The 18,082-nt window shown below is 40.6% G+C and overlaps 2 protein-coding genes across 2 annotated transcripts in view; one reads left to right on the top strand and one right to left on the bottom strand.

Annotated features, from left to right (window-relative positions):
• Positions 1-888: 888 nt before the first annotated feature.
• The window catches only part of LYPD1 (LY6/PLAUR domain containing 1), a 34,751-nt gene continuing 17,557 nt past the window's right edge, over positions 889-18,082 (bottom strand). The window contains exon 3 of the mRNA XM_048485719.1: positions 889-3,821. Within this exon, the coding sequence (XP_048341676.1) occupies positions 3,583-3,821 (239 nt within the window). The 3' untranslated portion in view covers positions 889-3,582. The remainder of the gene's footprint in view (positions 3,822-18,082) is intronic.
• On the top strand, positions 2,670-3,200 carry LOC125426238 (G-protein coupled receptor 39-like; the record flags this gene model as incomplete). Its single annotated transcript, XM_048484499.1, has 1 exon — positions 2,670-3,200. A coding segment is annotated over one exon (531 nt), but the record flags the coding sequence as incomplete, so codon positions are not given.

Below are 18,082 nucleotides of genomic sequence, written 5' to 3'. Positions count from 1 at the left end.
TGAAAAAGTTTAATGCTTAAGCCATAGCAGCTTCTCATTAGTAGAGCTTGTTTCTCTGTATGGTTCTCTACAGGGTCAATTCTTTATCAATGAATTCCAATAATTTACTTAAAACAAATATTAACTAGTCTTTAATTTCCTGAATGCCTTTTTTCAAAGAATCCCTTTGATTTATTTGTTACTTTCAGTCCTCTGGTAGGGGTGCTGGTTTTAGGGGTGCTGGTTTCTTTTATTACTAAACGAACAATTTCACATGAGTTCTTGATGACTCATTAATTTCTCTTCATCTTTTGCCACCTCTGTCTACCTTGCTATCCGCTGTGAAAGACTAATGTTCAAAATGAATCCAGCAGTCTCTCCATCTTCCTTTAGCAATTCTTTAAACCTCTTTGTCATCCCTAGTCCAACCATCTCCTTGTTCTCTTCTCTCAGGCAAGACTTTAGCTTTTTGCATTTTATGAAAGCTGACTTGACCTGTATGACAAATTCAAAGTTTTCAGTCATCTCTTTGTGTCTTGTACCATCAGTACTCTAATGAGATGTTTGAAGTGAGGCAGTGTTCTTAAGATACCTTTTGTTTGTGGCACTGATACTGTGAGGATTACAGAAAATTCTTGCTACAAAATGGGCAAGAATATCTTTTGATGTCCTAAGAGCTCTTAGGCAGTGAGAAAAAAAGGACTGTAAGGGCTTCACACAGTAGGAAAATGTCTGGCACTTACCTTATTCACACCAGTTGTTTTTGTTACTGTGAAAGCAGAGGTGCTAAGATGTTTTATTACAAAACCATTTCCTAGGCATAAAAGTTATGTGTATTAAGGTGTTTATATATTGTTTATATAGTTTAATGAGAACAGTGATTCCAGAAATAGTGACATAAGAAACGTCTTATTGTTATGAAAATTAATATCTTTTATTAACCAAAATTAAACATTCAAATCAAAAGTTCACAAAACTACTATCACACACAGTTGATGCGCAGGCCCGGCTCTTCCAAGGAGCTACTGCATAGTTTCCTGTCTTCCCGCCCCATCTTTTCCCAACGAATCAAACTCCCTAATATTCTTCCTAAGACAGATATTTTCTTTCATTTTGCACTTCTGAATTTCTTATTTTAATTTTGCTTTGCTCATTTTATATTTTAGTGTTTGTATGTATTTGTATTCAGAAACAATTCGAGATTTAATTTTAGCATGAGTAGAAATAAGCATAATGTTTGCTCTTTTGAAAGGAAGCAGGCTGGAGATAGAAGGAGCTTTAAAGCCAGTAAGAATGTTACTAAACAGCATGATGTAAAATGTACAAACCAAGAAAACTGTTTTAATGGTTGGGTAATACCTCTAGCAGAAAGTGTGAGTTTGAGACATAAGGCACATTTGCTGCACAACAAGGAACGCTACTGTAGGGTGAATTAGTTGAAAACTTTTGGAATTGTGTTACACATTTAATTATTAAATGGATAATTTTAACCCTTTCCCCATACTATTAAACACTGCCTTAAAAAATGAGCTTGCAACCTCCAAATATATTCTTTGTTTACAGCTTGAGGGCACAGATTCCTGCTAAACCTGATCAGAGAAACATTGCAGTAGCCCTTAGCTTTGGTCCAAAGCATTATGTATACATCCCATTGTAGTGATCCTGTGTTACAAACCATGAAGTCCCTGGTTTGAACCTCACCGCTTTCATGAACAGATTAGGTGACCTTTGGCAAATCATTTGTCTTTCTGTCTTCTCCCCCATCTGCAGTATGGTTAATATTGATCTACGTTGCAAGGTTGTTGCAAAGAATACAAGACAGTGTGCTACAAAATGCTATGATCATTACTGTTGTCAACAGTGGCAGACAGAGTTCTGCAAGAACATGAGACTCTTTTTGCCCTACCAGATCCAGCAGTAATGAAGCCGCAGTTATGTGCATGTCTTTGCATGGCTGTATATTGGATCAAGGAGGACTCTTCTGATAACTTTAACCCCAATGAGGTATAGAAGGTCACATTTAGAAGTATACACAAAATGCTTGGGTATCAAATATTTGAACAAATGTCATGTTAACTGAAACCATTCACGTTTCCATGGCAGGCTTAGATCCTGTTTCTGTGCCTTTTTACTTTGTATTTTAATTCAACCAGAATATCTTTCCTGAAAGCCCATTATATACTCTTTATCATAGAAAGAGTCATTCATACGGTACCTAAAAATATCTTCTGTAAGAGAAAATTTACCAAAAATAATGCCAAATATACAGTTGTATATGCATATTTGTTTTGTAAAATATAAACATAATTTGATCTTCTTTTGGGTATTGCCCGCTTTAATATGGCTGTCTTTTTAACAATGAAAAGGGGCAAAATAAGAATAACGTATCATTGCTTTGAAGAATGCAACTATGACTAAAAGGATATCTTCAAATTTAACTAGTCCCAACACATTTTAAAAATACTACCTTACATGTTATGCAATGCTTATCAAAGCACAGATTGTAGTGACCTTGAGACTGTGGCTTGCTTTTATTTTTTTCCCTCTTAGAACAAATTTTGCTACTGGCTGAAGAAGCTGTCAAGCAAAACACTGAAAAATTAAGTAGCATTTCCTACCAGTAAGCGCAGAACTGATACTAAATATTTTATGGTTTGTTTTCACATGCTTTCTCTCGCCCTCTCTCTTTGTTTGCAGGGTTGATTGTTGCAACTCTAGCAATATGCTGGCTGCCAAATCAAGTTCGAAGAATCATGGCTGCTGCTAGACCTAAGCAGGACTGGACTGTCTCCTACTTCAGAGCATATATCACCCTCCTCCCTATAGCCGACGTCTTCTTCTACCTCAGCTCAGTAGTGAACCCGCTTCTGTACAATATCTCCTCCCAGCAGTTCCGGAATGTCTTTCTGCAGGTCCTCCGTTGTCGTCTGACATTAGAGCATGCCAACAAACAGAAGCTTTTAAGAGCCAATTTGAATTCTGTAGCTGGCAGTAGCCGCTCCCACCGCCCGCTGATCTTCATGTCATCCAGGCGCAAGTCTTCCACCAAGAGTGCTAACAAGGTTTTCTTGAGTACTTTTCTGAGCGAGACCAAGCCTGACTGCAGTGTGCAAAAACGGAAGCTTGAACCGTTGGAGCTAAATGTGAAAACAACATCACTGGAGAACAGCAGAGACCTTAATCCTGCCAGCCAGAATGGCCTCTGTGAACTTGAACTGTGAATCCACATAAAGCCAAGTCTGCTGATGCACAATATGCTGGGCACATGAGAAGTAAAAACAACAGCAGGTTTACAGCCTGCAGGCTGAATCATCGCCTTCCACATTTAAGTGCTTGTTTCAGTAGGCTAGTTTCCAATGACACAAATGGATATGGGTTCTGTAGGGTTGGTAGTTGATTTGTTTTTGTTTTCAACATACACATGTGAAAGTCAATCAGGTAATGAGAGCTAGTTTGCTGTTAACGAAGCAAGGATAACATTTAAACTAAACTCTTCTTCTAGCAGTTGGATGCAAAAAGTAATGCTGCAGTGGAAATTGACTTGTGTGTCTAGAAAAAATCATACAGGACAAGGAAAACCAGCAAAGAAGTCCACCTCAGAGTTTAGCAGTATCCTGGAGATAAAAAGGCCAAGCTAGAGAGCAGTATCGTCGTCAATATACCAGCCCTGGGCATCGTGCCAGAGTTCCCCCTCTTCTTTGGCCTTGGCCCATTGCAGAGTGGAGTATTGCAGCAACTTATACAAACTGAGTTTATTTTCCCTGGAGTACAGAAAGTCTGGTATCCAGCAGAAGTCAGGAGGCAAGCTCCGGAGGATGCACAAGACTTGCGATACAGGATCCCTGTGACACAGAACAAAAGAATGTTTAGCCTTACATGAACAAACCAATTTTGTTTTGTTTTGTTAGCTCTTTGTATTTTAAGACACTGTCAATTCTTCTAGCGATATCAATTCTGATTCTTGGGACATCTTGAGATTTAGCCCTTCATCACCATTTGTGAAGCTAATAGGAAATTTGGGGCTTCAATAAATGGAAGCTCTGAGAATAGTTACTTTTCTGCTTAAAATTAGCTTTGATTTACATAAAACCTAGAAATTGCAAAATCAATACAGCTTGGCCATAAGCACTTGAAGTTTTAAAAATTCTTTGAAAACAAGTTAGTATCTATTTAACATAAGATCACTTGAAATTTGATCATGCTCAAAAGGTGCTGCATGGGATTCACAAGAACACGTGTCTGTTTCATGCTTTAGGGTTGCAGCATTTTAGGGAAATTTTCTTTGCAGTATACCTTTGAATAACCCAAACAATGAAAAGCTCACAGGGGAATTCATCATGTCCAGAGCACTCTTCCATGCACACAGCGAAAAAGATTACAAATTCTGTCTTTCCATTCTAGTAATCTTAGGTTTTTGTAATAAATTGGGTAAACAGAAAAACAACATGCCTCATTAGAATTGCTTGAAAGGCCTGACTGTATCTTTTAAATTTTTCACATTGAATACAACTCAGTACATACTGTCAAGAAATTACAAACATTTTAACATATTTTATAAAGATTATAAAATAAAAAGTTATACTTTTTTAAAAACAGAATGGACGGTGATTTTGTGGTTCTACAGCCAGTTGTCAATAATATGAGTCTCTTCTTTCAACCATTCTAAGAGAAATTTGGCTGTAAAGTTGATATATAAAAATGTACTTATCAAGCACTAACATTTTCCATTTTTTATGCTTTGGGCTTACCTGGGAGTAAGGGAATATATTTCATGGTTAATTTAAAACAAACTCCTTTTCTGTTCATAGAGTTTTTTGTTTTGGTCTTTCTATATACTAGGAACTTGAATTAAAGCTGTGCAGAATGACTTTAAAAAATCTACCTAATCTTGTACATTAATATTTTCAGTGACAGCAGTATGCATAAAACAAAATATTTGTCTAATACTTAGGAGCTGATCTCACCTTTTTTCTGAAATAACATTCTTACTGTGATTCAAAAATAATTTCATGATACCTGGACTCATCCATGGAATACTTTGGTATCGGTAGAAACAATATTTTAAGGACTGCCCAATGAAAACATTAAAAAGCAAAAGAATTTTTATTAACACTGGCATTGCCTGTGATTAGAATGTGCTAAATTAAATAAAATTGTGAGTATTATTCAGCATCTTTCAGTATAATCTTAAGCAGAGTTTACGCCCTTCTCAGATCTCTGATAGAGAAATGGGCTTTAAAAAGTGTAACAACTCTTAGGCCCTTTCTGCACGGGCCAGAATCACCGATTCCGGCCCGGTAAAACATAGTTTTTGGGGGGACGCTTCGCACAGGTGGCGCTGCGAATACGATGCAGCGCTGCTCTTTCCCTCCCCAAACAATGTATTCAAACCTTGCTCGGGAAGCGAGGTTTTCAGAATACGCCGGGTTCCACCCATTGCCCAGCGAACGGCAGCGGGTGGAACCCGGAATATGCCCTGCGCCGGCCCCAAACACCTTCCTACCTTGTCCGGGCATCTGTCGCTCTGAGGAGGCCAGGGAACATGCCTCCTGGCCTCTGTCGCCGCAGCCATCACGCTGGCCATGGGGGCATGTCCCCTGGCCTCCTCAGAGCGACGGACACCTGAACAAGGTAGGAAAGCATTTGGGGGGCTGCACTGTTCATGTGAACGGCCCCAGGGCTGGAATCATCATTAATCATGTCAATGCTGCCTCGCAAATCTGGCCATGCAGAAACGGTCTTAGTATTGCACTGTAAATCACTCTCTAGGTCCTAGGATATCTTAGTAGGACCATAAGAACATGAGAACAAGCCAGCTGGATCAGACCAAAGTCCATCTAGTCCAGCTCTCTGCTACTCGCAGTGGCCCACCAGGTGCCTTTGGGAGCTCACATGTAGGATGTGAAAGCAATGGCCTTCTGCGGCTGTTGCTCCCGATCACCTGGTCTGTTAAGGCATTTGCAATCTCAGATCAAAGAGGATCAAGATTGGTAGCCATAAATCGACTTCTCCTCCATAAATCTGTCCCAAGCCCGCTTTTTAAAGCTATCCAGGTTAGTGGCCATCACACCACCTCCTGCTTTGGCAGCATATTCCAAACTTACCAGTCCTGCGTTAGTGAAGAAGTGTTTCCTTTTATTAGTCCTAATTCTTCCCCAGCATTTTCAATGAGATGCCCCTGGTTCTAGTATTATTGTGAGAAGGGGAAAAAAATTTCTCTCTGTCAAAGCATTTTCTACCCCATGGATAATTTTGTAGACTTCAATCCATATCCCCCCTCAGCCGCCTCCTCTCCCAAACTAAAGGGGTGCCCAAGCGCTGCCAGCCTCTCCTCATAGGGAAGAGTGCTCCAGTCCCTCAAATCATCGCTTGTTGCCCTTCTCTGCACTTTTTCTATCTCCCTCAATATCCTTTTTTTTGGAGATCACGGCGACCAGAAATGGACGTACCAAGGTACTCCAAGTCGCGGTCGCACCACTGCTTTATGATAAGGGCATGACAATCTTTTTACCGCAGTTTTATTATCAATTCCCTTTTCTAATGATCCCCAGCATAGAGTTTGCCTTTTTTTCACAGCTGCCATGCATTGAGTTGACATTCCCATGGAACTATCAACTAAGGCGCCCAAATCCCTTTCCTGGTCTGTGACTGAGTAAGCTGACCCCTGCCAAAGCGATGTATGTGAAGTTTGGATTTTTTTGCCCTATGTGCATCACTTTACATTTTGCTACATTGAACTGCATTTTGCCGTTTTTCTTAGCCCGCTCACCTAATTTATCAAGGTCCGGCAGAGCTCTTAGCAATCCTTTGTGGTTTCTCACCCACCCTACATAATTTGGTATCATCTGCAGAACTTGGCCACCACACACTACCCACCCCTACTTCCAGGTCATTTATGAATAGGTTAAAGAGGCACTGGTCCCAAAGCCGGATCCTTGGGGACACCACTCCCGACATCTCTCCATTGTGAGAACTTCCCATTTTACACCCGCTCTTTGTTTCCTGCATTTCCTCGAAGCCAGTTTTTTAATCCATAGGAGGACTTCCCCTCTTATTCCCTTCATTTGCTGAGGTTTTTCTCCAACAGTCTCTGGTGAGGAACTTTGTCAAAAAGCCTTTTGGAAATCCAAGTGAACTTAATGTCCACACGGTTCACCTGTCCACATGCCTGTTTACACCCTCAAAGGAACTCTAGTAAGTTTGTAGAGACCAGGATTTGCCTCTGCAAAAGCCATGCTGACTCTCTCCAGCAGGTCTTGCTTTTCTACATGTTTTATAATTTTATCTTTAATGATAGATTCTACTAATTTACCAGGAACAGATGCTCATTGGCTTTGGCATATGTAATTTCCCGGGTCCCCTAGATCGCTTTCTTAAAGATTGGTGTGACATTGGCCATCTTCCAGTCTTCAGGGATGGAAGCCTGATTTCAGGGGATAAGTTGCATATTAAGAGTGAGAAGATCAAGCAAGTTTCAATGCTTGAAGGAGTGAAGAAGATCAGCAATTTCATGCTCTTTAAGAACTCTTGGGTGAATGAAATCTGGGCCAGAAGGGGATTTGGTAACATTTAGTTTATCAGTATGGCTGCCAAGAACTTCTTCCTTGTCTACCACTATCTTAAAAGCTAGTTCCTCCAGATTTAAGCCTCCTAAGAAGCTTGGTTCAGGTGCAGAGAGTGTTCCCTCCACCTCCTCTTGGGTGAAGACAGATGCAAAGAATTCATTCAGCTTCTCTGAAATCTCCCTGCCATCTTTTAGCACACCCTTTACGTTCCTTTAATGTGCATCCTAGCACTTGGGCCTACGGCTTCACCTTGCCTTGGCTTCCTGCTTTTTTTTTGAAATTGTACTTGAAGAATTGACTTTGTTGCTGTAGTCTTGATGTTTTACGCAGCCATGCGTTCCTCATAATCCTTTTTGCCTCCTTACAGCTAACTTGCTTCTCTTTTGCCACCACATTTGTGTTCCCTCTCATATTCTTCATCAGCCAAACTGGACTTCCATTTTTCTAAAAGACGATTTTCTCTTTTCTGATAATTTCCTCAACCTCTCTTGGTTAACTTCATGGTGGCTTTTCTTTTTTTGGACTGGGTGGGTGCAACTTTTCTAACCTGTGGAACACATTCCAGCTGAGCTTTTTTATTACTGTGTTTTTAAATAACCTCAAGCATCCTGGACAGTTTGACTCCTCTTGATTTTTCCCTTTTCCAGCTTCCTGCGCACTATCCCCCTCATCTTTGAAATTTCCCTTTCTGAAGGCCAGGATGTAACTACATTAGTAGTTGCCCACTTGTTCGCATGCTGAGATACTGAATCTGACAGCCATTGTGGTCGCTGTATCCCTATCGACTCAACAACATACTGACTTCCTGCACCCAGAGTCCTGCGATCCCCACATAGAATTAGATCTAGGATCACCTCTCCCTGGTTGGTTCCACAACCATCTGCTCCTAAACCACAGTCATTTAGCATATCCCAGGAATGCTCTCTCCTTACTATGACCTGAACATGCATTTTTCCAGTTTATAATAAGGATAGTTAAAATCACCCATTACCACTACATTTTTGTTTTTGTTGGCCTCTCTAGATTTCTTTTCCATCCTCAGAGATCTTCTTGTGCACTTTGGATTCAGGGGGGGCGATAATAGCCTATTTGAGTCAGGGGGGGGGCGATAATATATTCTAATGCTAAACTGTCCCTTCACACCTGGTATTGATAATATCCACAGTGATTCCTGTAGGGGAACCAGCTCCCCTTGCATTGTCTATTTTACCCCTTATGTGATACTATGCTCTCTTTGATGTAAAGGGCAACGCTCCACCCCAATGCGCCCTGTCCCTATCCAGCTTCCTATAAGAGCCGCTGTAGCCTGAGGTATAACAGCATCCCACTGGTTCTCCCTCGATCCCACCATGTCTCTGTAATGCCCACTATATCAAGTCCCTCACTTCAAAGACTCTGTACTCTAGCTCCCCCATTTTTTAGGTGAATGCTTCTAGCTATTAGCATAGAGACACCTGTCCCTTAACCACTGGGATTTATGTGCTTTACCCTCAAAGTCTTTTGTAGACACTATCCCACTTGTCCACATGCACATTGCTATGTTTCACTAAACTTGTATGTGGTTGATTTAGAAAAACCTCCCTCTCTGTCTGCATCCCCATAGATACTGTATTCGAACCCGAAGTCCACCTCAGCTCCATAATGTCAGCTTTCCCCCAGTGATCAGTTTAAAAGCTGTTCTGCCACCTATTTAATGTTGAGCGCCAGCAGCCTGGTTCCTCTTTGGTTAAGATGAAGCCCGTCCCGTTTGTACAGGCCTACCTTGTCCCAAAAGGTTCCCCAGTTCCTGACAAATCTGAAACCCTCTGCCTTACACCACCTTCTCATCCACGCATTGAAACCCTGTATCTCCGCTTGCCTAGCTCGCCCTGCGCGTGGAACGGGTAGCATTTCTGAGAATGCCACCTTGGAGGTCCTGGACTTCAACCTGTTTCCTAGCAGCCTAAATTTAGCTTCCAGAACCTCCCGGCTACATTTCCCAATGTCGTTGGTGCCAATGTGGACCACAACTGCTGACCACCCCAGCACTGTCTAAAAGCCTATCTAGACGAAGCGTGACATCCGCAACCTTCGCACCAGGCAGGCAAGTCACCATGCAGTCATCATGCCTCTCACAAACCCAACTCTCTACATTTCTAATGATTGAATCACCCACTACATATGAGCCCTCTACCTCCTGGAAGGGTATCCTCAGTGCGAGAGGATAGCTGATCACCAGTTAAGGAAGGGATCCCATCTAAGGGAGCATCTTCCCCCACCTCAGACTGGCACCCTCCATCCCCAAGGCCTTCATTCTCCATGACATCTGAAGAGATGTCACCTTGGGAGTGGGACCCGGCTGTTCGGTCCCTGAAAGCCTCGTCTGTCACCCTCTCTGCCTCTTTCAGCTTCTCCAGGTCTGCCACCTTGGCTTCAAGAGAACGCACACGTTCCTTGAGTGCCAGGAGCTCATTGCAGCGACGCAAGTAATACCTAATGACTTCTGTCCTAGTGGCAGATAGTCATACATGTGACCATAATCAACATTCATTACTGATATAGCATATGAGGGATGAAGAGTCTAATGGGAGCTTTTTCATATATTGTGGTGGTTAAAGTAGACCATTAGATATTTATACTTATGATTAACCTTTTGGGAGGGTATGAAATGGGATTGTGGATAGCTTCTTGTTATAACTGCATTTTTAACATATACATTAGCTTACATTCCAGATGGTGTATGTGTGTATAGACAGATACAGACATCATCACAGCTCAAGGTCATGCCTGAAGGTTTTTGAGGCAAAAGAAATTCAGAAGTGGTTTGCCATTGCCTGCCCTTGCTTAGCAAGCCTGGTACTCCTTGGTAGTCTCCCATCCAAATCCTGACCAGGGGCAACTCTGCTTAGCTTCCAAGAGCTGGCAAGTTTGTGTTAGCCTGGACTATCCAGGTCAGGGTAAAATCAATAGATACATATACCATAATTTCTTGATTTCTTTAATTTGTTCTGTGCTCCCTTTTTCCTTTTCCCCACTGAATAGGTTATGACTGAGATACCATAAGAAAACCTCCTATTGAAAAGGTCCCAGTAACTCCTGTAATTACTCCCCTGCTGGTGAAAGTTGACTGCAGATATTTGCCCACCTGGTTTTCTGTTATAACAAATAGTTTTTGAGAAGTTTTGGCTTCTTGACGGTGATAGCAGTGGTGGTAATGACGATGACATCATGTTTTAAATGAGATCTGGATGAATCTGAAATGGTTGACTCTCTTTGTTTTGTTTGTCTTGCGATTTAACTGGCAGATTTATTTTATGTTGTTGTGTTCTGTATTGTTAACATTTTAAAGCAGTGTAGCAGAATATATATCTAATGGATTAAATACATACTCTCTCCCGACATACATGTAAAGCAAATACAGTAAGGAGCCAGTGAAGTTTCTGACAGATGTCTCCCTCCACAGCTACATTAAGAACTCCTCTTAATGTTGAATAAAGTCACCTACAAATAACAGTGTAAAAATGATGCCGCATAATGTGGCTGAGTGCAACAAAAGCAAAATGTGTCTTGCATACACATTTTACAGCTCCAACAATTAAGGGAGATGAAAGAATGCTCCTCAGTTCTTGAAAGCTAAATTTAAACTGGGGGGAGGCAGGAACCAGGTAAAGGCTCTCTCAATATGTTTCAATTATTCCAAAGACAACAATCCTGCAGTTACTTAGAAACCCAGTCACAATAATGAAGAAGCAAGATAAAATGCTCATTAAAAGTAGGTCAATGCCACCATTTTATTTGTTTAAAATATTTCTTCACTATCTCTCCACCAAAAATGCTAAAAGTGACTTGCAGAATTAAAACCAAAGTATCTAAAGTTAAAATATAGCATGTAAACAATATTAAATGCGGATGAACAAAAGCAACATTTAACTTTAAAACAACAGTAAACAATAAAAGCAACAAAGTAAACACAGTAATAAAAAGATATATTAAACAAACATCTAGACCTATAATGAGACTACACAATCTATGTTGGCTTTGTGTCACAACAATAGTGTACATGCTTGTCCAACTCATTTCCACAACTGTGTAGTGGCAGCTTTGCAGCAATTGTAACAGTCAACAAACTAAGGCAGATCAGAAGACAGATATGGGTTCTGTTATATGTCATTCAAAAGTCAAATTATTTAATATTTGAAATAAAATTAGGCATATTGAGAAGTAAATCCAATAGTCATTTCTAATTATTTCAGTGGGAAACATAAATAAGACCATGATCTGCCTCTTTGGCTTCCTTCAGTCTTGGATGACTAAAAAGGGACTAAACACTTGAGTATGAGTCATTGCTGGGCGCCATACTTTACCAGCCAGCTTCCCAGAAATTAGACTCTGAAAGAACTCTGTCTCAGGAAACAAAGAATTCCATAACCTACCTCACTGGCAACTAAACCCTCTTTGAAGAGAAAATGAGATTTCTGATGGTTTCAGATACTGGAAATAATTTTGTTTAAACTGGAGCACCTCCAGTATATATGAATTAACATTGTTTAGTGTATTGCACATTCTTAACAGACTGCTTAGATTTTCTATCAATTTGCTCCAGTTATTTAAATGGATTCTAGAATAGGCTAAACCCCAAGCCAGTGTGTTTTCATTATACATTTTTCCGTATCTTGTAAATACAGTGCAGTTTAAGCACAGAAGAATCTATTGTTGTTTTGTACCCATAATACAGAATCCACATCCCAGTACATTATAGGAATTAATCTTTTAAATGGCAAAGTATGAAATTATCAGCATGGAATCATTAACAATAAAGTTAAGAATGAAAACCTTCTTATATTTTGGGGTTCATGTACTGTAGACATTAAATAGTAATTTTATTTCTTAGAAAAGTATTAGTTCCACACATTTTTTTAATCTAAAAAGCCTCTCGCCATGTGCCATCCTTGTCTTCTTCAGTCTTTCCTGATTTGCAGTTTGTTGTACTGCAACTCAATCCAAGCTGTATCTGTTGCATTTATTTTTTCAGAATGTCATATGGAAAGTCTAGTAATTAATAATTATCTTCTACTTAATGATATACTTTTGTGATTTATGAGCATTTTCCCCCTTCAGTGTTATTTCCATCTGTTTGTTTATAAAGAGAAGATTGAATACTTTGTGCATAAACTGATAAAGGCTTCTCAGCTCAGTCCTGATAAGAGTCTTGCAAATGGACCCATTTATCTCTTCCTTCTCCAACTTTCTCTATTTTTTTTCATTTTTACAAAAGTCTGCAAGTTCATTCTTTTGAAGCACTCGGCTTTGATGAGGTTGTCTGAACTTCCAAATTACCTACTCTGTCTGCTGTAGATGGCAATCCTTTAAATTACTTTTTATTTGGCTACTGAATTATTGAACAATCCAAAATTTTGCTCTCAAGGACTGCAGAATTTAATGATGATTATAGTGGGAGCCCACACGAGTTAGGGAAGCCCATAATAATCATGGTTCTTTATGAAATAGAAGTCTTATATATGGCACGTTTGGATAGACAGATCTCTTTTATCCCAGCGGCACACTATGAAAATGACATCTGTATTGGATCAGCTTCAATACAGTTTTTTAAATTTGATAAATCTGTCTAAGGGCCTTATTTTCCATCACTTCCTTTTTAACATCTGCTAATCATACTGAATCACTCGAGAGAATACATAACAGCAAACAAAAGAGTAAGACAGGCCTGTAGTATGGATTATATGACCAACAAGGATATTTTAAATATACCTGAATGGCTCCGATATGCAGCCTTCCCATCTACCTCTCCCCAGTTGAATAGCAGGCATGCTTTCCTCATCTTTCTCTGTAATATTTGATGCAGTAAGGATCAAGCTGCCTTCCATTCACAACAGGTTGAAGGACACAGTGTTTGCAAATACATTAACTAATGGAAATCAAAGCAAAGTTTCCCAGCCAAAAGGCAGATGAAGGTTTGCTTCTAATTTGAACACTATGGCACTAAAACTATACAATTATTCCCCTTACTGGTGAAATGTTTCGAGTCACTTTTATCATTTCTTGCTGGCTTTATGTACACAAATAAGTTGGCTAACATTATGTCCAGGCAAAATAATTGGTTTAAATGTAATCAGGCAAGCAAGCGCTCTATATGTACACTGATTTTTACAGAACTGAACACTCCAAAGAGTGTATGAGGGACATCTACAAACTCTCAAAGATAAGCATTAACAAACCACCAGGAAGCTGTGAGTCAATGACAATTTCCCTCATATCCTGGAGAACTTGGAGAAATGTATCATCCTTTCAATATGAAGTGTTTTAGTAGTGTAAACAATTGCATCAAAATATAGTAAAAGTACTTGCGACAGCAGTGAAGATTATAATTTGTAGCCTGTGTTCTTCTGTCTATTATTCAACTAATTCTAATTTTTATGCCCAACTATGCCTCCCACTTCTTCAGACTTCATAACAAATGCATGCATAGTAAGGATCTTTCCTTCAAGCATATGGTGGGGACAAACAAGTAAGAGACTGCAGGTGTACATGTAACAATCTCAGTATATGATTTGTACAGGACCAAGGACCTTAAGTGGCCTCAGGAAAGTATTTTCTCTAGTTCACCCAGAACTTTTTTAGGTTTTGATTCTGTTTTGATCTCTAGTAGGAACGGTTGTGGATGAGAGCAGGAAAAGCCATTTCATCTTAGGAACAGCTAATATTTTGGGAGATTAATCAGTAGGATAGAGACAGATAGGCTGATAAAAGCTCATTACCCTGCTCCCCAATCAATACCTACTCATAATCCGAGTGGGGGGGGATAACTAATCACTCTGATGTGAGTAGTATCAGCTGACCGACTGTTATGTTCTGATGGGTTCTTGTACCATGGATTCCAGAAGCCAGATTGGCCCAGCATCTTCGCCCTACCTGGGGAGGGGAAATTGAAAAGGAGGGGTTCTCTGTATCTCTGTGTGTGGATGTGTGTGACAGTTGGATATCTTTCTCAATGCTTGCACACATTTGATGAAAGAAAGCCAATGGCAGGTAGCTGTATTTTTTAAAGTTACTTAGAAATTCTTCCCTGTTTTACTTTATTTCCTAGACCTGCAAACTAATCATACAGGTTGTACATCTTCAAGAGACATTGATGGTGGAATAAAGCTTTCTGTTGTTTAAGGAATAAAAAAGACTGCATTAGGTCCGACTCGCAGCCCTTGTCAGGCTCATGTTACCAAACAGCTCTGTATGTTGTTTCTCATGACAGTTAACCAATGAAAGGACTGTGACTGAGGAAACGTTGCTGGCTGCATGAGAAAAATGCCCTCCAAAACTCTTAAGCTTTTCAAATAGTTGTGGTTTTCTGTGGATTCATCGAAGCACAGTTAGGAATGCATTCAGCTAACAGTTTGAACACTTGTACAGAAAAATAAAGTTAAAGATGCATTTTATGTATGCAGTTCATTATGTTTATTACAAAGCATACCTACATATGAGAATGACCAAAAGTAGGAAGTGAAATGAATACAAATGATGCATGCGGAAAATGGGGAAGATGATAAGGACTCCATGAGAAGTAGTTGGCTACTGCTGTATTCATTTATTTTACATAACTGCCAGTGGGGTAACAATAATATAAAAGGCAATAAAACTGTATACAAGCAGTTGAAAACAAAAAAACATTAAAACAGCATATATAAATACTAACACCACCAATCGAAAAGCACCTTATGTACAGCTAAAAAGATATTCCTTCTCAAATTACTGGAGCATATTTGTTTCAGTTGCAATGAGTAAGAAGAGCAAATACAGTGAGACAATGGGCCTTATGGTTGGTTCTGTTGAATGTGATTACCGTGTACAGAGTTGGAACCATGTTGGAACAGTAGTGATATCTTAAATCAGTTTTGCACTTGGAATCAGAAACAGCATGACAACGGAACTGCAGAAGGAGGGGAAGAAGAAGAGTTGGATTTAAATCTCCCCTTTCTCTCCTGTAAGGAGACTCTAAGGGGCTTACAAACTTCTTTCCCTTCCCTTCTCACAACAAACACCCTGTGAGGTATGTGGGGCTGAGACAGGTCCAAAAAACTGTGACTAGCCCAAGGTCACCCAGATGGCATGTGTTGAAGTGCACAAGCTAATCTAGTTCACCAGATAAGCCTCCGCAGCTCAAGTGGCAGAGCGGGGAATCAAACCCGGTTCTCCAGATTAGAGTGCACCTGCTCTTAACCACTATCCCACGCTGGGAGAAGCATGAAAGTCTCACTTCTTCTGCCTGTGGAAGTATTCCACTGGATCCATGTCTTGGATTTGTATTCAATAGTTTAAAAATAAGTTGGCATTTTCTCAGCATTAGCTTCAGTGACCTTCTGCAGATGTTTAACAGTCAGGCAGTCCCATTTAAGGAGTCAGGTGCCTGACCATGGTGCTGTGGCAGCCCCGTCCTGCTGCTCTTATAGAGGCTTCCTGATGGCACTGGAAGGCTTGAAAAGCGAAAAAGTATCCATGCCATTGAGAGGCCCCCTTTGGGCTTAACAGACTTAGCCATCTTTTCAGTCTTGTAAGTCTAAAACCTCGACTGCTGGCAAAATGGGGCTAATGGCCAGGAGGATACAACTACACTGGCAGCAGCAGCAGCAGCAGCGGCATTGGGATGGTGGCCCAGTATCTGGTTCAGTGTAACAGCATCAGGGAGGGAGACAGAAGCCACACACTGGTGAAATCGCTCTTCTGCTGGGCCAGGTGCCCTGGGAAGGGCAAATCTGCTGGCACTGTACCACTCCCACAGGTGGATTCCCCTCCTTTGGATGGTGCTGTTGGGCTTTTATCCAGTGGTGGGATTCAGCAGGTTCGCACCACTTTGGCAGAACCGGTTGTTAAAATGGTGCTTGTAAACAATCAGTTGTTAAATTATTTGAATCCCACCACCGCTTTTATCCAAATTCTCCCCCGTGCAAAATGAAGCCATTTCCATGTGCTAAGGAACAGTCATTTTTATAGATGCAGCCCCTTGCACTTCTGAGAAAATTCTCCAGAGAATATGGACATATTTCAGAGTGCAAGCTATAATTCGGTGAAACCTGGCCACTCTTCCCCAATGAACACGTGGAGTTCTGCTCAAACAAGCAGGAGTTTTGCATATTCTGGTTTCTTTTTTGAGCTTATGAGCATGCTATAGGCACACCTGTTCTATCTCACCTCCATTCCAAACAAGTGTTCCTCCCTATTTCTATGATTATCTTTAAACATGGCATAGTATTATTCAGAGGAGCTCTGGGGCACAGAATTGTAAGCTGCAGTATTGCAGTCAAAGCTCTGCACATGACCTGGGTTCAGAACTGACAGATGTTGGTTTCAGGTAGCTGACTCATGGTTGATTCAGTCTTTCATCCTTCTGAGGTCACTAAAGTGGGTGCCAAGCTTGCTAGGGATAAGGTGTAACTGACTGGGGAAGGCAATGGCAAATGGTCGTGTGAACCTGGTCTGCCTAGAAAGCATTATGATGTGATGTCACCCTATGGGTCAGTAATGACCTGGTTAAGAGTGGCAGACTCTAATCTGGTGAACTGGATTTGTTTCCCTGCTCCTACACATGATGCCTGCTGGGTGATCTTAGCCTTGTCCTATTTCTCACAAAAATTTCTCAGCCTCACAAAGTGTCTGTTGTGGGGAGGGGAAGAGAAGGGATTGTAAGCTGCTTTGAGACTCTTTGTGGTAGAGAAAAGCAGGATAGAAATCCAACTTTTCTAATTTACATTTAGCATTACATGGTGATTTTGCCATTTTAAAAAGGTGCTAGTACTCATATATAAGGTTATGCCAATTTCTACCAACGCCCCCCCCCCTTCTACCATGCTCCCCACTAGGCTATTGTGGATGGTGAACAGATTGAAAGATGAGTATCGGGACTCAGGACAGCGCTGCAGAAAAATCTAGAAATCAGTACCAGTGAATACATCATCGTCGTCAACAACAAAGCCAGGGTATTATCTATGCATCACCACTAACAATGGTAAAAAGCAGATAGGAGCTCAAGTGTATGATGGGACTAGGATTGTTCTTGCTGAAACCCAACAGAATCCCAGTGAGCATTAATCTGATTAACTCTGTTGTAATTGTTATGCTACTCTGGTTAAAGCAAACCATATATGAGCCTGGGAAAATTCATGCAGGAGAAAAGGGGAAGGAGTACACGAGGCCATGGCAACCTCGTGATCTCCAGTTAGTAGATCAGTAATTTTGTCTCTTTAAAAGGTCAATTATATTAATGGCATGGCTTCCTGACCTCGCTATGGTCACAGCAAATAGCACCCGGCTACTAACTTTATAAAATACTTTCAGGGTTTTTTTTTAAACAGCATCATTAGCAGTAATGGAACTATAGAATTTCCAGTCCTCTGGTGTTTTCAGCTTTTGCAATAGATGACCATACTCAGATGTTTGCCCACAGAGAACCATGCAATAAAATGGAAAGGATTGCTGTCATTAAATCTACTTGTTTATGATAATAAACTCTGGTGGGTGAGGGCAGGCCAGTGTGTGAAAGAGAGCTGGCC

This window comes from Sphaerodactylus townsendi, linkage group LG02, assembly GCF_021028975.2.
Source record: "Sphaerodactylus townsendi isolate TG3544 linkage group LG02, MPM_Stown_v2.3, whole genome shotgun sequence".
Classification (NCBI taxonomy): domain Eukaryota; kingdom Metazoa; phylum Chordata; class Lepidosauria; order Squamata; family Sphaerodactylidae; genus Sphaerodactylus; species Sphaerodactylus townsendi.
This window is presented reverse-complemented; position numbering and strand designations above follow the sequence as displayed.